The sequence below is a fragment of the Alosa pseudoharengus genome, unplaced genomic scaffold, assembly GCF_046254945.1.
Source record: "Alosa pseudoharengus isolate Yale_2024_CS ecotype anadromous, Long Island Sound unplaced genomic scaffold, YU_APseudo_1.1 YU_APseudo_1.1_scf_14, whole genome shotgun sequence".
In the NCBI taxonomy this organism is placed as follows: Eukaryota; Metazoa; Chordata; class Actinopteri; order Clupeiformes; family Clupeidae; genus Alosa; species Alosa pseudoharengus.
In genome coordinates this window covers 37,424,882-37,445,018 of record NW_027468609.1, presented here as the reverse complement: position 1 = coordinate 37,445,018, position 20,137 = coordinate 37,424,882, and the positions used below count along the sequence as shown (strand labels likewise).

The 20,137-nt window shown below is 38.6% G+C and overlaps 1 protein-coding gene across 1 annotated transcript in view; it reads right to left on the bottom strand.

The window, feature by feature from the left end:
• The window catches only part of uhrf2 (ubiquitin like with PHD and ring finger domains 2), a 187,769-nt gene that overhangs the window by 31,442 nt on the left and 136,190 nt on the right, over nucleotides 1-20,137 (bottom strand). The window contains exons 9-11 of the mRNA XM_076284888.1: nucleotides 18,182-18,286; nucleotides 7,799-7,905; nucleotides 3,681-3,843 (exon numbers count right to left, since the gene is read on the bottom strand). Coding sequence (XP_076141003.1) covers nucleotides 3,681-3,843; nucleotides 7,799-7,905; nucleotides 18,182-18,286 — 375 coding nt within the window. The remainder of the gene's footprint in view (nucleotides 1-3,680; nucleotides 3,844-7,798; nucleotides 7,906-18,181; nucleotides 18,287-20,137) is intronic.

Genomic DNA, 20,137 nt, shown 5'->3' with positions numbered 1-20,137 from the left:
AAAATGCAAACATGCGTGTAATCAAACTGCATATAGGCCTATGCCATGTAAAAACGTGACATTATTGCGAATTAAATTTAGTTTAGTTTGCATGCATTTTTTCTTTTTTAAAAATGCATGCCGTAGGCTACGGCCCGGTTAGGAATGTCCTGCGGCCCGGTGGTTGGGGACCGCTGTTCTACAGTATGTTCTTTACTCATAAAACGAGGCATTGGAAAGTTTGTAGGTACACCAGGAGTTTATTTAAATAACACTTGCCTGATGGATGCTACTATCTGCTACTATACCGCTGCGTCGACGTTACTTTCGTGATTTGGGAAAAGCCTGTAAAAGTCCTTGCAGGAGCGATTACATCAACATTTTTTGGTATATCCAGTTTTTAATATATTTTTTTCCGAAGTGTTAACAACTTAGTGTTAACTAATAATTGTTGCAAACTGGTACTACAAACAAAATATTAGTGCATTCCTGGATCTACATCCTTATGCATGCTTCCTGCCAGGACTTTTACGGGCTTTTCCCAAATCACAGAAGTAACGTCGACGCAGCGGTTTGACAAGGCTAGCCTCGGTTGCTAGGTAACCAAACTATATACAAAGCTGGCATAATATATTTAGACTAGCTTACTGACAAACTGTTTTATGCGTTCACTAAAGAAAGATTATGGAAATTAAACACCACTTTTCCATCAGAGACATCACATGGACATCACTTACAAGATAGCTCAGTAAGTAACAAGTCACTCTATGGCGCAGGAGACTGGGGTTCGATTCCTGTTAACTGCAATAATTTTGAAGGTGCATTTCTCACATATAAACCAAGCTAGATAGATAGATACAGTAGATATATAGAGATAGAAGGTCGGGCTTGTGGAGCTATAGGCTACATGGTCCTCGCTTTAGATTGGGGGGCTGCAAAATTTAATACAAATAGGTAAGAAAGGTCTTATAAGCGTATTAGTTATCCACCTATTTGTCTTATACACCATTAACTTACAACTGTTAACAAATATACTTGTAAGTAACTTAAAAGGCTGCTTATTAACATTTACAAGCTGCATGTTAACAGTTAGTTAATGCTATTAAAGGATAACAACAGTTAACTAACTGTTAGTAATGAATTGTTAACTGCTTATTATGCACTGTTAATACCTAATAAGCACATGTCTAAAGCGTTACCGACCCATTTATAAAAACATAAAAGCCCCAATCTGGTTAGTAGGGAGTTCATTCGGTAAGCATTTGAAAAAAAATAAAAACATTTCACATTTAAGAATATTGCACATGTTTGTTCAAGTGACATACTTGTTGCCTGCTGTTCTGTATTTGGCTATTAGTCTGACTGTGGCTGGATAGAAACTATTAAAAACGTTCTCTGTAGTGTCTTAGGTTGTAAGTTGAGTATTTGTGCCTGAACAGAGGTTGAGAAGGGTGATGTGTGTCTCTGAGGATGTTCTATGTTTTTTACCTGCAGTGTTGTGTGTAGAGAGTGTCCATGGATGGGAGGTTAGCATTAATGCAATTTATTCTGCAGTCTATATGGCTTTCTGAAGGCCTTCCTCTCTGCCTGGGTGGTATTTCCATACCAGACAGTGATGCCATTTGTGAGTATGTTCTCTATGAGTCCTCTGTAGGCTTGGGTGAGGGGGCGGTGGCTGAGGCTGGCCTTCCTCAGCAGCCTGATGAAATAAAGCCGCTGCTGGACCTTTTTTCACTGTAGCATCAGTGTTTTTGGCCCAGCTCAAGTTTGCTGACACCTGCAGGCCCAGGAACTTCTAGCTGTCCATCCTCTCTTTCCTCCTGAAGTCCATGATGATCTCTTGTCTATGGTGAGGGTGAGGTCGTTGTCCTCCCCATAGAAGGATGCTGTTGATCACTTCCCTGTAACCTGACTCATCCCCATCCTTGATGAGACCTAGGATTGGGTGTCTTGACTCAGTGTTGGTGAATGGGGGCAAGTCCAGTTGAAGTCTCGCCAGAGGTAAGTCGGACATAATTTGCTCTACAATCTGGGCTCTGCATCGTCTACATGCAACACACTTCGACAGAATTCTACTGGCTGCTGAATTTGCATTAATAATCCAATATTTTCTGTGAAGTTCAGACAGCATATGGTTTCTTCCACCATGCCCTGTTGTCTTATGCACATCATAAGATGAGTATTCCTCTATGGTTGTCCTATTCAGCCAACCACATACTTTTATTAAGCCATCTTTTAGAGTTGGGTGTAGTTTGTATAGTGTGCAACGAAAACCAAAATTTGGTTTTGGAAACGAATATAAAAAAAGTATTTTTTTTTTTTCTGATTGTTGGTTTTAGATGTAAAAACAAATGAACAAATGATACACGGATTATACTCCTATATGTTGGAGGATTTTATAGAGGAGGTTGTCCAGGTATGATTTGTAATGTATAGGGCTCTATTTTAACGATTTGAAACGCACTGTCAGAAACGGATGGTTTAAATATATTTAGGGTGTGCCAGGTCCAAAATCACTATCTTGATGGCATAATTTTGTGATCAGATGCCAGGTGCATCGTTCAAAAGGTTTGTACTAATTATCTTATCTAACCCACCTCTGATTAATTAATGTTGCGCTCGCAACAATTAACGCAAATTCAGCAAATCCCCGCAAATTCTGGGCGACCTCGCAATTTTGTCCAAACACCGCAACTTTTTCGCTAATTTGACAAATCATCGTAGTTTCCCTGTGAAATTTCACCTACCACAACAGTCCCTCGTGCAAAATATTAAGCCAGATGCCACACTCACTTCTGACATTTACTGACATTTGAGTAGGCTATGCAACCCATTGGCAAATGTTTACATCTGGAGATGTCCTTTTAGCTCATGTCATGTTAGCTAGCTTGTGGGCTTAGTTTGTGTAGTGCTACCAAAATCATATAAATTAATAACATTGCGAGACATTTACCTCTTCTATGATCCAAGAATGATTTAATTCGAGTTATTTTTAACATTTATTTTAACTAATGACAAAGAAAATCCCGAATTGCATCCACATACCGTAATGCACTATGCAAAGAGTTATTTCCACTCATAGCTGAACACAGTGAGATGGAAGCCTTCTAATCCACTCAGAAATGTAAATAGACTACTCTCCCGTCCTTAAAGTGGCAGGTAGTCAATTAGACTTACACACCACCAATGTAATGCCATTAAAGAGAAGTGTAGTCTAATAGTTTAAATCAATAGGAAATTACTAGATACTTAACTAGTAGTTATTATGCAGGTCACAGAATATGAATTATTAAAAATATATGAACTTAATATGAATTACAAAATATATGAATATATTGAAACATATGACATGATGCCATCTCTTTACGGGGCTGTCTTTTTTGGACAGTTCTACGAAAGGTTATACAGCTTTGTGAATTGTGATCAGTGTGATTTTGGTCTTACTAACCTTAATTGCCCTCAATTTAAAAAAAAAAAAAAACAATTTGCCATTTTCACTTCCTCCCGCAATTTCTTCGCAACAAACAGCTAAAACACTGCAACTTCCATCACAATTTTTTTAGAAAAGTTCGCAAAATCAGAAATTTTAGGTCGCAACAATCTCAAAAAATTCTTGTGAAATCCTGGAGGGACTGATAATGGGTGGGAAAATTAACAGTGTAGCTATACATTATACCATGTGACATTGAAGTCTTACTCACCTTGTAGATACCATCATAACGATTTCCTTCCTCAGGGGCATACTTGCTGATTCGTCGGCCTTTGGAGCTACGCACTACCCGGACAGGCTTTCCTGCACGCCAGTTACGAGACTCTGCACCATCTTTATCATTTAATGGTGCATCACAGTTCAGTGCAAGGGCCCTGAGAAATTATTACCACAAAAGAGCTAAAAAACAATGGCCTTTTACATAACAATAACACTTATAATTAGACAATTAATTCATTGAACTATTCATACAATGGCTTGCACAAGTATTGATCCCCTTGAAAGTCATCAGCATTTTCACTGTTACAAATTAGTAGGGCACTTGGAGAACACAGACCTCCAACCAAGGTCAAATGCTTAATGTTAGCAAAAGATAAACTAAATTTGTGGATCAGCCCTGTAATTCAGATCGGCTCAAAAACGGAATGGGTTCTTCTGTGGCCCATGCTATGCCAGTAGTATTTTACCACTAGGTATTGTTATACTGAGCATTTCTTCTGTAGTACTATTATGTTTCCAAAAGCAATACAGTATAAGGTATTTAAAAACCTGTTGAAGAGTACGGTCACATATATGTGAATAGAACTTTCGCAATCCGAGAGTTTCGTACTATGATGCGACAATTACCCTCAGGGATTTTCCCCATCGACTGTATAAAGAACATTGAAACTACAGAACGTTTTGCGTAGAATTCTAGAAGTAGCCAGGAAAAGAATTCACTCCTCAACAGGTTAACATCAAGCATAACTAAATGAAATGAAAACTGAAATGTTAATTGCATAGTTTATGTACCACAGGTGGACTCCAATTAAGCTGTAGATTACAAAGGCTGTGAATACTTATGTACAAGTGATTTCTTCGTTTTTTATTTTTTAATACATTTGCAAAAATCTCAAACAAACTTTTTAAAGTTGTCATTATGGGGTATTATGTATAGAATTTTGGAATAAGGCTGTAACATAACAAAATGTGGAAAAAGTGAAGCGCTGTGAATACTTTACAGGGACTGTAACTACAGATATACTAGTTATAAATAATTACTTTATTTAGGCAGAATAAGTTTGTTGTGGTTTCCAAGCTCATTAATGTTAACGTTAGCGGTCTTCCACTGATATTCATGGCATTAGCTAGCTTTGTGGTTAGCTAGTCTATGATGAGCCCTAATTTAGCAATGGATAACGTCATACTGCAAATTGTAAAACATACGCTTTCAAAATAACAGGCCGGGGAGAGAGGATACGTCTCACTGCTATAACTGTCACGCTATTAAAGAAATAAATCTTCAGTCACATTGTCAAAAGTTAAAACAAACAGTCAACTACACTGTAACAACGTAGCGTAATTACTAGCTAATTCCGCTTCACTCTCGGCTTATTTAACAGCAGCAAAACTGGACATTGTTTTTACGAAATTTTGTCATGCTTATTTGAGTTAAGATAACTGATGGGGATGTTCTTTTAATTGTTATTTCAAGCAATGTATGTCTTGTGACCAAATCACCATGAACTCACTTCACTGATGATCTTACTCGCGGATAACTGGTTCTCTCTGCCCGACTCTGGCTGGATCAGCAGGTTGCAGGATGTGTGGCGCGTTATACACGAGTGTTGCCAGCAGGGACGGTGTAGAGTGCCCTCTGGTGGACAAACTATACAACGCCAACACTCATGACATGGTTGAAGGGTGTTTCATCCGTTTTTATTTTATTTTTAAAATATTCATTTATCGGCCATTATAAATGCCGATACCTATAGTTTGGAAAATGTCTAATATCGGCCGATAATATCGGCCCGCCGATAAATCGGTCGGGCTCTAATTTCCGGTAACTTACCAAGGGAAGTTAAGCTGGGGAATTTTGGAAATATTCCAAATTGGAAACTTTAATGGAATTAAAGGAAATTATGGGAATTAATGGGAATTTACGGGAATTAACTACGAACTGTTTCATATACAAACATTAACATTTTGTTTCGTAATCAGCAATATGATTTGTATGTTCCTATTTTCGCTTAGCTTAGCATACAAAGCTAGCTAGCATGCTTGCGGGAATCCCATTCTCTGCCTATTGTTTACTAGCGTGCTAAACTAGCAACACTGAACTGAAGATACACCACACCACTCAACAACAAAATCCAATTGGTTGGAACATTTTTTTCCCATGCACATGAACGCACCATAGGTTTCCTTTATGTCTAGCCTATGCTGATTGCTGTGTGCATGTGATTGATTGATGTGCAGGGTAGAAATTCGACTGAAATTGCATTAAATCAGGTTGTTTTAACTAATATTATGCTGCAAGATGGGGTTTTGTCCACTACATTTAAGTTCCCTGTTATAGACTAACTTGCCATATAAAAAATTCCCAGTTTATTCCCATTAATTCCTGTTTATTCCTGTTAATTCCCATATATTCCCGTTAATTCCCATGGAAAGTTTCCAACTTTGAAAATTCCCGGAATTTTGCAACCCTACTTGTAAGTAAGAATCTTTGTAAGTAACGTATGTTAATGTTGTGCTAATTTCATTAAAAAGTTGGTGGTAGAGGTTATCTTATTAGAAACATGCTACATTTAAGCAATGCTGTTAATATTATCATTAAGTTGTCAATGTAGGCGGAATCAGTATAATAAAGAAATACATTTTACATTCATTTACCCAAAAAATGCAACTTAAGAATTGGAAGTTTTTCTAAATGTTTTTTTTTATTATTATTATTAAGATGGTGTGGGGAATGTTAATGCAACCAAATGGGAACATTCTGTAAAAGGTCTCACAATCTACACGTTAGGAGAACATTCTGTAAACAAGTAGTAACTGTAAACTAATGTTATATTTCCGTCAGAAAAGCTTTCCTGGCAAATTAGGGCTAAACCAACCTTCAAGGAACGTTCCCGTAACCAAGAAATAACTGGGAGAGGACCATGGCTAGCATGCTAATCGTTCATATTCAAAACAAAAATATCACTGACCCAAAAGGGAACCTTGGCTGGCTAAAAAAATAGTGTTAATTATGAACCTCCCTTTACATTCATGTTATGTTCATTTGAGCAAGTGTTGCTCAAGCACCACTAAGTACAGGTTGGCCGGAGGGTAAAGGTGAGGTCAGAAATCTGGGAACAATAGCCCTGAGGAAGCCCTGTGGAGGCACCATTAAGCACCAAAAGTTATCAATGGTAAGCGATAATTTACCCAGCTTTGGCCCGTCAGTCAGGAAGTGGCTAAAGAAACTGGGCTCTGTTGGAGGGTGGCCAAATAAGCCAATTATCCATAATAAAGCATGTGTACAAATTGAACAAGATACATCATAACAAGTCCTTATGGTCTTATGCAACCAAAATAGAGTGTGTGTGTGTTTGTGCTCCATGAAGCCATATCCACTGAAATAGAGACTGGAAACATTTTTAGAATTGACGGGAGAATGGATGCAAATAAAATCAACATAATATTACAACAAAACGACCTACCAACTGGACTGTTACCCAAGGCACAAGGCTAAAGCAACACAGGAGTAGCTTCAAGACCACCATCCCATTGACAAGCTGATCCCTATAAACTCTAGGCTACCAAGAAGAATAAGCCAAAAACAGTTCAGAACAATGTGCAAAGCTGATACTGTCTCATTTCAGAAGACTTGATTTTGTACATTCTGTAACATTGGGGCTGATGTATAGAGTTATATGAAGAGATTGGTTCCAAAACGCTATATTTCCATTTTAAAAACATTAAAAAGTAATGTAATTTAATTGTGTATTTCAAGTAATATCAATCCAACTGCAGTTGTGTTGTTTTGATTAAGTAAAGATAAATCAAACAACAATACCCACCTTCAGTTCTACTGAAATTACTTGGAAAATAAAATGTATATTGCAGGCTATTTTAGTTTTTAACTGATTTACTTTTCATTTCAGTAGATAAATACTCTCTTTAACCTTTAGAAATATAGTACAGCACAAGTGTGCCATACAAATACTGAAAAAATGTACCTTTCCTAAACCAAATGAAAAGTGATGACTTTCAGGTGTATACATACTTTCCCAAGCCACTGTATACCAGTTAATCTACTTCATACATCTTTGACACAGGGAGAGAAATAAGGTGGAGCTTTAATACCTGTTCATGTGTGTAAGTGTTTGGTCAAAACAATGCTCGCCAATTCGCTTGTTTCCAGAAAGGTCCCGACCCCCACTACCCGTGTAAGTAAACTCATCACCCCTGTCCTGAATAAACAGAATGGGGAGATAGGTTAGGTGAGAGTTCAAAATGAGAGGGGTTAAAGCTGAGAGTTCATATGCTACACAATGAAGGTGTTGTTAAATAAATTCCCTCTATTCTGCTTCTTGTAAATGCATTTCATCATTTGAACATTACCCTTTTTAGCAACACTATACAATGTGCTAAAGCAATCTGAGTAGCGTACTGTTGACAGGTGATTTTATCTACACACGGTACTGCACAAAAAAAAACACGTTATTTTACTTCATATATGGGGGGAATTTTCCCATTCGCAAGCTTTTTTTTTACGCACTTCTGTATTACGCATATTCTCCCATTCCCGCTTCTGTCACACCCACAGCGCGCAAGTTCGAAATCAAGGCAGCCTTATGAAAGAGGTGTGAGAGAACTAGACTGATCCACCACCTCGTTAATTTAGGTTGATATGAAAACGTAAGCATGGTGAACTGAATAGCGAAGGCCTACAGTAAAATGGTGTGTCATCACATAGCCTAACAAAAAATTGACTTCACAAAATTTCACTTTTGCTTTGAGGTTTGTTTATAAAAAGTCAAGACGTGCTTGAGGTGTGTAAATCCATAATTTAAAAACTCACTGTTAAGAAAGAAAGTTTCAATGGCAGCTGCTTCTCATAATATCAATGTATCTATATTAACAAAGTTGTAGACTGACACCTGCAGTTTCGAATACAGTAAAAACTGGCATAACAATACCAGCCGAGGCCTGCCAAAGTCTGTGCAAATGTATGGATGACTTCAGTCAAATTGGAAATAAATGGACAGATTTGAATGTAGGCTATGGGATTATGACTTCATGTCAAGTTAAAACTGAAGATGCACAGTCCGTAAGCTCCAACATCCAAGGTGGATGATAATAACAGGGTTTTCACTATTTAACAATGTAGCCTCATGGATAAGGTAATGGGAAATATGCCACCGTGTGACACTGTAATGGGGGAAAACATGAAGCTGGATCAGCATATTAAGCACCAAATTCGATACTGTAATGTTAATTTGTGCGTGCAAGAGTTGTATACATAAGAAACACCCAGATTTTGGGGTTGCTCCTCATAAAATGTGTAACTCCCTCTATCGCACGTAAATGACAGGTTTAACCAAAGGGGAGAATTCGATTGATTCCCCCCATAATGAATAATGTTGGTTGGAAGTATCTACTTTTTTTAATTAATAAAGGTAAACATAAACACAACAGAACCATATTCTACAAAACAAACACCTTTTTAACCACAATTACTACTACTACTACTAATCATACTTATCATCATCACCTTATACTTTTTGCCGTGTTCTTTTGTTTTAAATATATCTTATGAACAGGGTATTCCCAAGATTCTCAGGGGGCTTAGGTTGTCTCCACTACATTTCTGAACAGCACTTAACCCTTTTAGCTGGGAAGGAATATGTGAAATCCTTCTGGATAAGTTTTTGATTTTTGGCAGGGTGTTAGGTATAGGCCTAAGGTTTTCAAAAATCCATGGATACAAGTTGGGGTGGCCCCCCTAGTGGCAGTTATCCATAAAATCCAAAATGGCCCCCGCCGAAAAGAAAAAAGATTATAGCTCAGCTTCCTTTAGTCTTAAATTGTTGTATAATGTATTTTCTCTACTTTGTTTGATACAAGGAATCCAATTTTTATATGTTCTTCTTATTTTAAGTCCATGTTAAATCTAGTATCATAGTCATATTTAGCTCATAAACTGTCAATATCTCTGAAAAAGTCACATTAAAATATTACTCAGGTCCCTAGACCCATATTTTACCTCCAATGTATGCTTTTTCTTTGTTGATTGGACAGGTCACTATCACTATAGTGTCAAAAATCACACGTTGTGACCAAAAGGACCATTGTTGAGGCCTTAAATAAACACAAATTCAGAACTATGCCACAGTGAAAAGTTACAGTACATGGCTAACATAGGCTTTTCACCATGTTAAGGATCAATATTACATTTTTTACTCAAATAACACAAAAAAAAACAATTCATACTTAAACCAGAGACTTTCTAATGAGGAGACACAGTATTCAGTGTACTTGGACCACAGTACTGGACCAAGCCGAGTTCAACGCACCCTATGACGTCATTTTCCGCCATATTGGATTTTAGTGAAAGTGAAACTAAAACTTCACAGGTCACAAATTTTGTCCGATTTTCACGAAACTTAGCACATAACATCTTCAGACGAAGCCGCACAAAAGTTATCGATTTTCATCTTCGGAACTAAAACTGTTTGCCTGTAACAGCCAAACGAAATATGCGGCGAAGCCGCCAAACAGGAAGTGAGCTCATATCTCAGCAACCCTTTCATCTGTCATAACCAAACTTAGTACATGGACTTATAACCCCATCAGTAGGGCACTCAAAAAATCTGGTGACCTTTGACCTCTAGGGGGCGCTGTAATTTAGAAACATGCCTTTTGGCCTGTAGCTGCTGTTGTGCTTATAATTAAAACGCACTAGTGGTGTCTGGTAATACTGTTGGAGGTCCTTAGGTCGACCCAAGCCAACTTGTGATGTCATCGTAATTGATTCGGCCGCCATATTGGATTTAATCAAAAACACGTACAAGTTTTCGCAGGTCACAAATTTCAGCGGATCCTCACCAAAATTGGCAGAGACCATCTTCAGACCATGCCTTATCAGTGTATTTTTTTCTGGAACAATTGACCGAAGCGTTTGCCTGTAACAACCAATCGAAATTTGCGGCGAAGCCGCCAAACAGGAAGTGAGCTCATATCTCAGCAATGCTTTCATGTATCAAAACCAAACTTAGTACATGGTCCTCAGGACCCACCAGGAGGACGCTCAAGAAATTTGGTGACCTTTGACCTCTAGGGGTCTCTGTAATTGGCAAAAATGTATTTTGGCCTGTAGTTGCTGTATTATTCTGCAATGGAGGTCAATGGCAGCCCATAGAACCGTCTGGTTCATCCTGATGATGCACAAATAAGTTGGTGACCTTTGACCTCTATGGGGGCATTGAAATTACAGCAAGCATGATCATATCTCAATCGATCTTTTATTTTTGATGTGAAACTGATGACAGCGAGTTCCATCAAGTTCATTCTAATGCGTGCAAGGTTGGGGCGGGGTGGGACGGGCAGTGGCGGTGGGTTGGCTGGGTGAGGGGGCGGCGACACTCAGCCCTGGTTCAGCCCCACAAAATCAGTTATGTTTTGATGTGAAACTTGACCTTGTAACTCAGCCATTCTTGGGTTGTTTGACATGGAACTTGCTGTGACTGCTTGATGCTATATGCCTGATGCCACGGCATTGAGTTTCATGCCAAATCTGGACTGCTGAACTGCCTGCTTGGCCCCCACATTGCTGCTTGCAGCTATATTTATTATTATTAGTAGTAGTAGTAGTAGTAGTAGTAGTAGTAGTGGTACACTGCAAAAAGTGATATCTTACCAAGTGTTATAATCTCATATTAAGATAAAAAGCTAGTTAGTATTGTTTTCAGTATAATGCTACTTAATTTGAGCTTTCTTGTAAGGTTATTTGACTTAAATTAAGTCAAAATCATCTTAAATTAAGACACATAAAAAAACAAGCAAATCTGCCAATGGATTAAGAAAATTCACCTTCATTTAAGATGAAATTTAAGATTTAAGACAAATTGTCTTAAATCTTACATTTTTAGATACATTTTCTTAATCCATTGGCAGATAAAATTTACTTGTTTTTACCGTATTTTCCAGACTATAATTCACATCAGTCAAAAAATGCCTCATAAAGAGGAAAAAAACATATGTAAGTCGCACCAGACTATAAGTTGCATTTATTTAGAAATTTATTTCACAAAATCCAAGACCAAGAACAGACAAACTATGTACTGTAACTGGACACAGAGGCCAAAAAGATTGAGTGAATGGCGGCAAGCTGAGGCGAACTGGGCGATAAAGAAGGTGACCAAGGGCCCGACGGTAATTGTAAAGCAATTTACTGTACAAAAGATTCACTGAACAAAAATGCTGATGTGGTACATCAATCAAGCATTTTGGGTTGCGAGTCCCAACAAAAGCCTGTCGGAACGCTAAAGTGTCCTGGTTTACACAAACCACTATTAACTTGTGGTATAGCCTGATCATTAACTAAAACCATGTAGAAAGACTATAGCCTAAAGCGTCCAGCGTATGATTTCGATAATGTGTGTGTGCGCAAGTGTTAGTCAATCGTAACAGTCTGCATAATCTTTGCAGCCAACCTTACAGTGTATCTCTGTAAACATTGTTGCAATGCCTCGTCATATCTGCCTATTTTTAACGGTTAGGACAATGCTGAAGAGAAAGTCATCATTCTCAAAATAACCTATGGCTGAATTTTGTTTTCAAATGTTTTCATGCATGTCTGGATAACGGGTGAGGAATGTTTAGGAGACAGACTTGTAAATCCTCAAATTATGGCTGGAGTCTTAATGGCTAATTTACTTAGGCTGTGCAAAGCACAGTCCTTTATTTGGGGCTGGCTTGTATTCGAGGCAGGCCTTTATTTCTTAGCCTAAGTGCATTTTATTGCCTTTTCTTTTATTGTGAGACATGCGTTTCGTTTGGAGAGTCATACCCGTAGGGTATCAAAAGCAGAAGATGTTCGGTTTGGTTTGAGATTTAATTTACGTTTGGACTGTTTGATTATTATGCTAAATGTTGGGACTGATGGGCACTGAAATCTGGGGGGTATCTGATGGTTCACTATTAAGTTTTATGTAGTTGAAAGTGTCATTTCCACCCACTGTTTATTGTGAGACAAGGCATCTACTTTCATTCATTCATTGAACGTGTGCTGTGCTGTAATGGAAATCTTATTGCGTAGGCCTACGGTAGCCTAAATTGTTTTTTTGTTTTTTTAATTATGCATGATTTACTTTTCTATTAATTTTGTATGCTGGAATGCCTTGCGGCAACAATTGTGTAAATGTAGGCTAGCCTCTGGCAAGCTTAGAAGGGGGTGGCAAGCAACTGGTAGCTTGAGAGCGGCGTGTTGGAGACCCAGTTTAGGACAACGACTTTTCATTAGAAACAATGTAGGCAATTGGGGGTCGGCATTTATTTATAAATTGAATCCCGGCCCGTAAATTTGAGGATTTTCAGTATGCATGTGTGTTTTAGGCATAATGCAAACCCTAATCTCTGACTGAAAGTGCACAGATTTACATAACATTATTTAAAGCTGCATCGAGTTCGTACTCGTCAGTGCCCACCAGAACCGGGAGCTGTGGATTTTTGCAAAACAAATAACAGGCTCTAAGAGAGGGCCCAAAACATTATGCTCTGACAGAACAGCATAAATCAGCCGGTTTTAGGAAAAAACCCGCACTTCTACCTCCACGGTAGAAGCAATCACTTTTTGCAGTGTAGTAGTATTAATAGTAGTAGTAGGCCATTATTATTATTTCCATCATTCTGTTGGCTACTTGAATGGTAAGACTCAGTTCAATGTGATGTGAAACAAAAGTTTGAACATATACACACAACCTCAGGTTGTCCTCATCCTGCTCTGTACACGGTTGTGTTGTATTGTTTTGAGCACCGTCAGTTTGGAAAAGATTGTGCTGTGCAATTGACTGATCTATAACCTGGAAATACCCAAACTCATTCACAAAGTGAATAGAGCCTGGTAACTGTCGATTGGGAAACTCTTGCAACACTTGCATCGGGGCGATCACTAACTTTGAAATCATTGGTCCAGCCTTACCAATCACAATGATCAGAGATTCCTAACATTACTTCCTACTTCGCCTAAACTTTACAAACTGACAATAAACAGCACCAACAGTCAGGAAACATTGTATGTGGGTCTACCTGTGGGTCTACCATCTGCATTTTTCTAACTGCATATTTGACGTTTGCAGGTGTTGCCGCTTCTGTTTATCACAATAAGTTTCGGTTTCGTCTTCCCCTCCTGTCGCTGATTGGCCTGACATTTTTCTTGTTTGAGGGAAATGGTTATGAACTATGGTGTTCCAGACTAGATCTCCCTGAAAGAACATCTAGGTGGGCGGGGCCAGGCTAACTGATCTAGCCTAGGCCTACTAAAGGATACGTTTTAATGCACATCCGAGAGTTTGTGGATATTCTCGAATGCTACGCAGGGGTAGTCTATCAACCTGTTGTTACTCTTCAGCTCAATAGGCTGTCCCTTTCTAAAGAGAGATATATTTTGTTGTAGTGGAAGACAAATGGATCCATAGCACTGTAGACGTTAATTCCGACGTAGCCTAAATAGTGCAAATAATGCAAGTCGTTATTTTAGGCCTATTTGTGGAGGTTTCTTTATATGGGAAGTTTAAAGAGAGGAAACATTTTGACTAAAAATAATGACAAAAGGTTGACTAAAACTATGAAGAACATATGACTAAAATATGACTAAAACTATTAAGTATTTTCATCTAAAGACTAAGAATAAATCTAAATTAGCTGTCAAAAATAACACTGATGTAGCATTGTAAGACAGGCCAGTAAGTCCATACGTACATAGGAGTACATACGTTGAGTTGACACCCAAATCATGTAATTTGTGTTTTGAGAAAGTTCGATGTTACCGTTTTTAGTCAAAGCTCGTTAGCCTGGACGTGACGCGGGCATGTCATTTCGCCGCTACAAAACACTATTTTTATACCTCTTCTACAGTTCCAAACAACATTACACTTACGTGGTAGTGAGTAGAGGGTCCCTAAAGCCAAACCGAAGTATCCCGAGGTCTTTATGTGGTCGGATAGAGAGTCCAGAATGAATTTCATCAAGCCAGTACCTTTCCGGAAATGTTGCCATCTTTGAGTGTGGGGAAGGGGTAACACACTCTGGAAATTCACAATTTCGTCGCCGTTTTTTTTTTTTTAAAACATAGTCCAGTATTTCTTTCGAAATTGAAATGAAGTTGTATGGACTGGACTATGTTTTTTTTTTTTTTTTTAAAAACGGCGACGAAATTGTGAATTTCCAGAGCATGTTACTCCACACTCATACGGACTTTCCCCTGAAGATGGCAGCAAAGATGCCAACATTTCCGGAAAAGTACTGGCTTGATGAAATTCATTCTGGACTCTCTATCCGACCACATAAAGACCTCGGGATACTTCGGTTTGGCTTTAGGGACCATCTACTCACTACCACGTAAGTGTAATGTTGTTTGGAACTGTAGAAGAGGTATAAAAATAGTGTTTTGTAGCGGCGAAATGACATGCCCGCGTCACGTCCAGGCTAACGAGCTTTGACTAAAAACGGTAACATCGAACTTTCTCAAAACACATCCAAATGACATGATTTGGGTGTCAACAACGTATGTACTCCCAATCATCCGTAAATTGATCTAAAGTGCATTTTACTCCGGATAATTCCTTTAACATGTTTACTTCATCTTTGATGGCATATCATGGTCATTTTATGATTGAGTACAGAAAATGACGGTGGCTCAGATGGCTCAACGAAATACAAAAGCCACAACACAATTGCAAAAGCCAAAACACGACCGCAAAAGCACAATACTTGTGGTGTCAGAGCACGACCACAAAAGACGGCTTAATGAAAAACATTAGCTACAACACAATTGCAAAAGCAACAACACAACGGAAGAGAGCAGCAGTCTGTTGTGGTGGGGAGACCATCCACCTCCACTTCACCGGAGCAGTTTGAATGTGTGTACATACAGTATATGCGCCTTTCGCTATAGGCCAGGTTTTTCTTGGTCAGTGGTGTAATGAATTTTAGAGGGTGCAAGATAGTGATTTTTGGATCATTTGCCAGACTACACCTTATGTTGACAATTACCACACCCCTGGGCGCAACAGGAACGCATGGCGTAAAATCAACACTTTATTAAGTGTAAGATAAGAATAAGCTTTGCGTTGCGTTTTGCGCCACCTTGCGCCGGGTGCACGATAGCAGTCTCAGTCTTTTGCCAACCTAAGGCAGACACAATGATTCAGCCAGCAACTGTATTGAAACTGTCATGAAACAAGACAAAATACAATTTTGTATATGTTAATGTTATTATTTTTCAGTGACAACACGTCTTTTTTATAAGTTCAGCATAAAAGTGCAAAGCATTGTATCGAACCAAATATCAGTCACCCACACAAAGTGTGCCTCCGTCCGTCAGGCAACGCCCCCCTCTTGTGTCCTGGTTAAAAAAAAAGCTTCTTTCTGTAACGTGAAGTCCCACTCATGTGGCAAAGCCTCCAGCTGGCTCTGGGATCGCTGGCCTTGCTTCTGTTGTAAAGCTGCAACAATTGAGATCCGTTTCTTGTAAAACTGCAACATGAACGACACAATTAAAAACCAGACCATAAAATACGAAAATCAAATCACAAAGAAACCATTTTATAGATGAGGGAGGGAGGCCAGCTTGTATGCAACACATCACAAAGTGAATTGCATAGGTTCAAGTTGGACAGGTAATTTATTTATATAGCCTAGCCTACATTTATACCTAAATGCATAGCCTTGTTCTGTGTGACACCGAATAATACACATTTATTCAAGAGGAGCATCTTTACTAACCGCTGTCAAAACACATCAAAACAATTCTTCGAAAATGTGCTCAACCTAACGCCAGCAACCATTTCACTTTGGTAATAAACTAAATTTTGTTTCTACAGATATTATACAGCAAGAATAACAGAAATTGTCTGAAGCAATGTGGAGAAATGTCAGCCCCTAAGACTGTGCCCATTGCTAAAATGTATGGTAATCTAATGTCAAATGATGAGTTGTCAAATGATGAATCTAATGTCTAATAAGTAATTACATTCAAAAACGTACCTTAATGATACACCACAATTTATAAAGGAACAAAGTTTGAAAAGAAAAACACAATATAATAGATGGATTAGAAGAATAATTGGTAAGGAAGTACAAGTACAGTATTATTCAACGGCCGTTTCTTTTCTAATAAATATAATGGGCTACATTATATATTTCCTGGCCACCAGATGGCGGCATGGCACAGCACTGGCCTTATTTGGATGCAAGCAAGCAGTGGAATGGTACCATCTGGTGGCCGTGCAGCTCAATATGTGCATGAAATATTTAATTTAACAGGAAATGTTGGTAGAAAATCCTGTTGCTCCTTAATAATTATTCGTCTAATCCATCTGATTTTCTTTTTAAACTTTGTTTCTTTATAAATTGTGGTGTACAATTAAGGTATGTTAAAGTTAACACAACGTTAGTTATCAATTCCAAGGTAACGTTAGTGAATGACTTGCTAGGGCATTAGCTTGATATCACTGTAGGCTACATTCAACTAGTGATAGCAAGCTAACTTTAACCGTCCCTAGCAAGCTTGCAAGACATAGCTAGTCGTGTAAAAATTGCACAACATAGGCTACTTGAACATTAAAGAAAAATAACAACAGGACTTAAACTCTGATACAAATGTCATGTCAGTTTACTGTTTAACATTACTGAAAGAAGTTAGTTCTATCCTAGTGATAACATTAACATTACTTCCTTGCTGTTTTAAACACTTAGCATTAGACATTAAAAACCCTCTCTGTAAGCACTTACCAAGCACTTCATGTGAAATCCCCTTCCCATTGTGGCAACTTCGAGGACTGAGCACTCATTCATCCACAACAGCATCGACTTCTTCAGGAAAAAACGTCCAACCGATATGCGTTCTTGACATAGACCGCTAAAGTTACTCTGTCCCTCCATGAGATACTACAGTCCTTTGACGGATTCTAAACTAAATCAGATCCATGGGTCTCCAAAAGCCTCTTAGGATGTATTTTGCACAGGCAGGCTTACAGCTACCATCGCAATTCTAGTCAAATCCAGGGGGTGGGACTTAGCGAAAGGTGAATTCCGTTTTGGATTAATTTTCGTTGTGGATTCATATCCGTTGTGTTGTGACACTTGCATGTATTGTGGCTTTTTGTTATGTTGTGGCTAATGTATTTTGTTACGCTGTCTTTTGCGATCTTGTGACACTTGCAAGTGTTGTAGTTTATGCGGTTGTGTTGTAGCTTTTGTATTTTGTTGAGCCGCCTGAGCCACCGTAGAAAATAAATTACATGCAGCTCCTTTAAATTGTCACCAAAATAACGTAGAATTAATAGAATAATTTGGAGTTTAGTTGTGTGTTGAGGACTTGGAGAGCATACAAAATGATTGTTTCCAGCAACTTGACGTAGACCTAAAATAATGATGCAGTGACCATTAGTTATAAATGTCTAGAAAATATCAGCCCAGAGAAAATCAGAGAATATGAATAAAACACTGAGAAAAATCACTCACCACTTCGTCCTCAAAGCCTCCAGCGAGAACCAGTGAATAGGAACCATCATTACTCCGTCCATGGATACCACCAACATGTGGCCTGTGCACACCAGCCTCACTCACCTTCAGAAAGAGAATAGTATACAAAAAAAATCATGAAAAGACAAGAAAATTTGTCATATTGATGAATGTCAGAAAATACAATGCACTCTACAATTTGTAGCACCACTGGTAAAGTGAAAAAAAGTGAAAACAGGTAAAAATATAATCTTTTAGCAATTCATCTTATTCTCACTTAAGAAACAATGAGGAAAAATCCAACCTTGAAAGGAAGCAGATTTATTCTGAGTGAAATATATACCTCATGAGGGGCGCTGTAGCACAACTGGCTACAGCGACCATACCACATATGGATCAGTGTCCACTGGGACCCAGGTTCGAGTCTAGCCTGGGTCATTAAGTGTGCTTGCAAAGCAGCACACTTATTGTTCTTCTTATGTTTTATTATTATTATTCCCGTCTGCCTAATTTTTTGTCAGCTCTAGCGCCTAGGCCCTTTGAGACAGAGACACCGTTCCAACTTTAAAACGTCCGGTCAGTACCGGTGTAAGTTGCTCGCGAAGATGACGTCAGGTGGGCGTGTCGTTCGTCCGCCATATTGGGTTGAACAGAAAGCGAAACTAAATTTTCACAGGTCACAAATTTGGTCCGAACGCCACGAAACTTGACGTACATTATCCTTGGACCAAGCCTCACAAAAGTTACCAGAAGGATTTTTTCGAAAGTGTTTGCCCGTCACAGCCAAACGAAATCGACAGCGAAGCTCTGAAACAGGAAGTCGTCCATATCTCAGGAACACGGTCACATATCGATACCAAATTTTGTATATGAACTCGGGACTCCAATGTGAGGGTGCATAAGCTAAAAAAAAAAAAGAAATATTCCAAAAGTTTCCAGCATTTGGCAAACCACCCACAGGTAACTATCACCTTTCACATTTGCAGTTGTACTTCTACCATAATGCCTTCCAAGTATGCACAATGTCTCTGGGCAGCCACAATGTCTCTGGGCAGCCTTGCCCAATCATGAAATCCTTGCTCAGCCATGGGATAGTATGGACTTACGAACTGAAATGGTAAGGAGAACATTAGCTATTTATTGCTGACGTAGTACAGTTATTTTCACATTGACGGTATTCAAATTATTTTTTCATTATTGTTAAATATCATGATTGGGAGAGTATTATTAAAAATGTTACAAGTATGCAAAATCATATGTTTACGGGCATTTAGGTTTTACTGTGTTGTTTTGTTGTAAAGACATGCAAGGCATTCTGGGCCATGAAATGAACAGTGGTCGGCAGCACTCCATTTGTAATCACACGTACACTTTTAATACCTTGAAAAGACTCTCATTTTCGTTTATTTGATGTTGCCTAGCAACACAGCCTTCAGAGCAAAGATTCTACAACAGAGCTTCAGAGAAACACGTTTTGAGTTTGTGGCCAAGTACCTAAAATATCGGTTTCCATGTGTATGTGCTGGATGGTGTGCGTCCTTTATGAAAGTAAGTGTTTTATAGAGTTACAGACATAATGAGTCATGTTGTAGTGGTCAACATAAATGTGCCCCTTCTGCTAAGCGGAGAAGCATGCTAAGCAGAGATTTAGTATCATTCATTTCTTGTGTGGCTAGCTATAGGGAGGAGATGTATGTTGCTAATTGGGATTTATGTTGTTTAGCGTAACGCCATGGTCATTTTATATGAGATGCTTGCACTCGTAACTTTGTCACTTGTAACTTTAGGACTGCTATTTTTTTTACTAACAGTAATTCACGAAGCACTTTAGCCCTAAAAGTAGCACCCAAGTCTGTGACAGCTTAAAATAAGTCACGAGGACTCCTAACGCGATGTTTTGAAATGCGTCTACTATTGTCTACAGGAGTTTCCAATCGCGAGGGAACTTGCATTGTA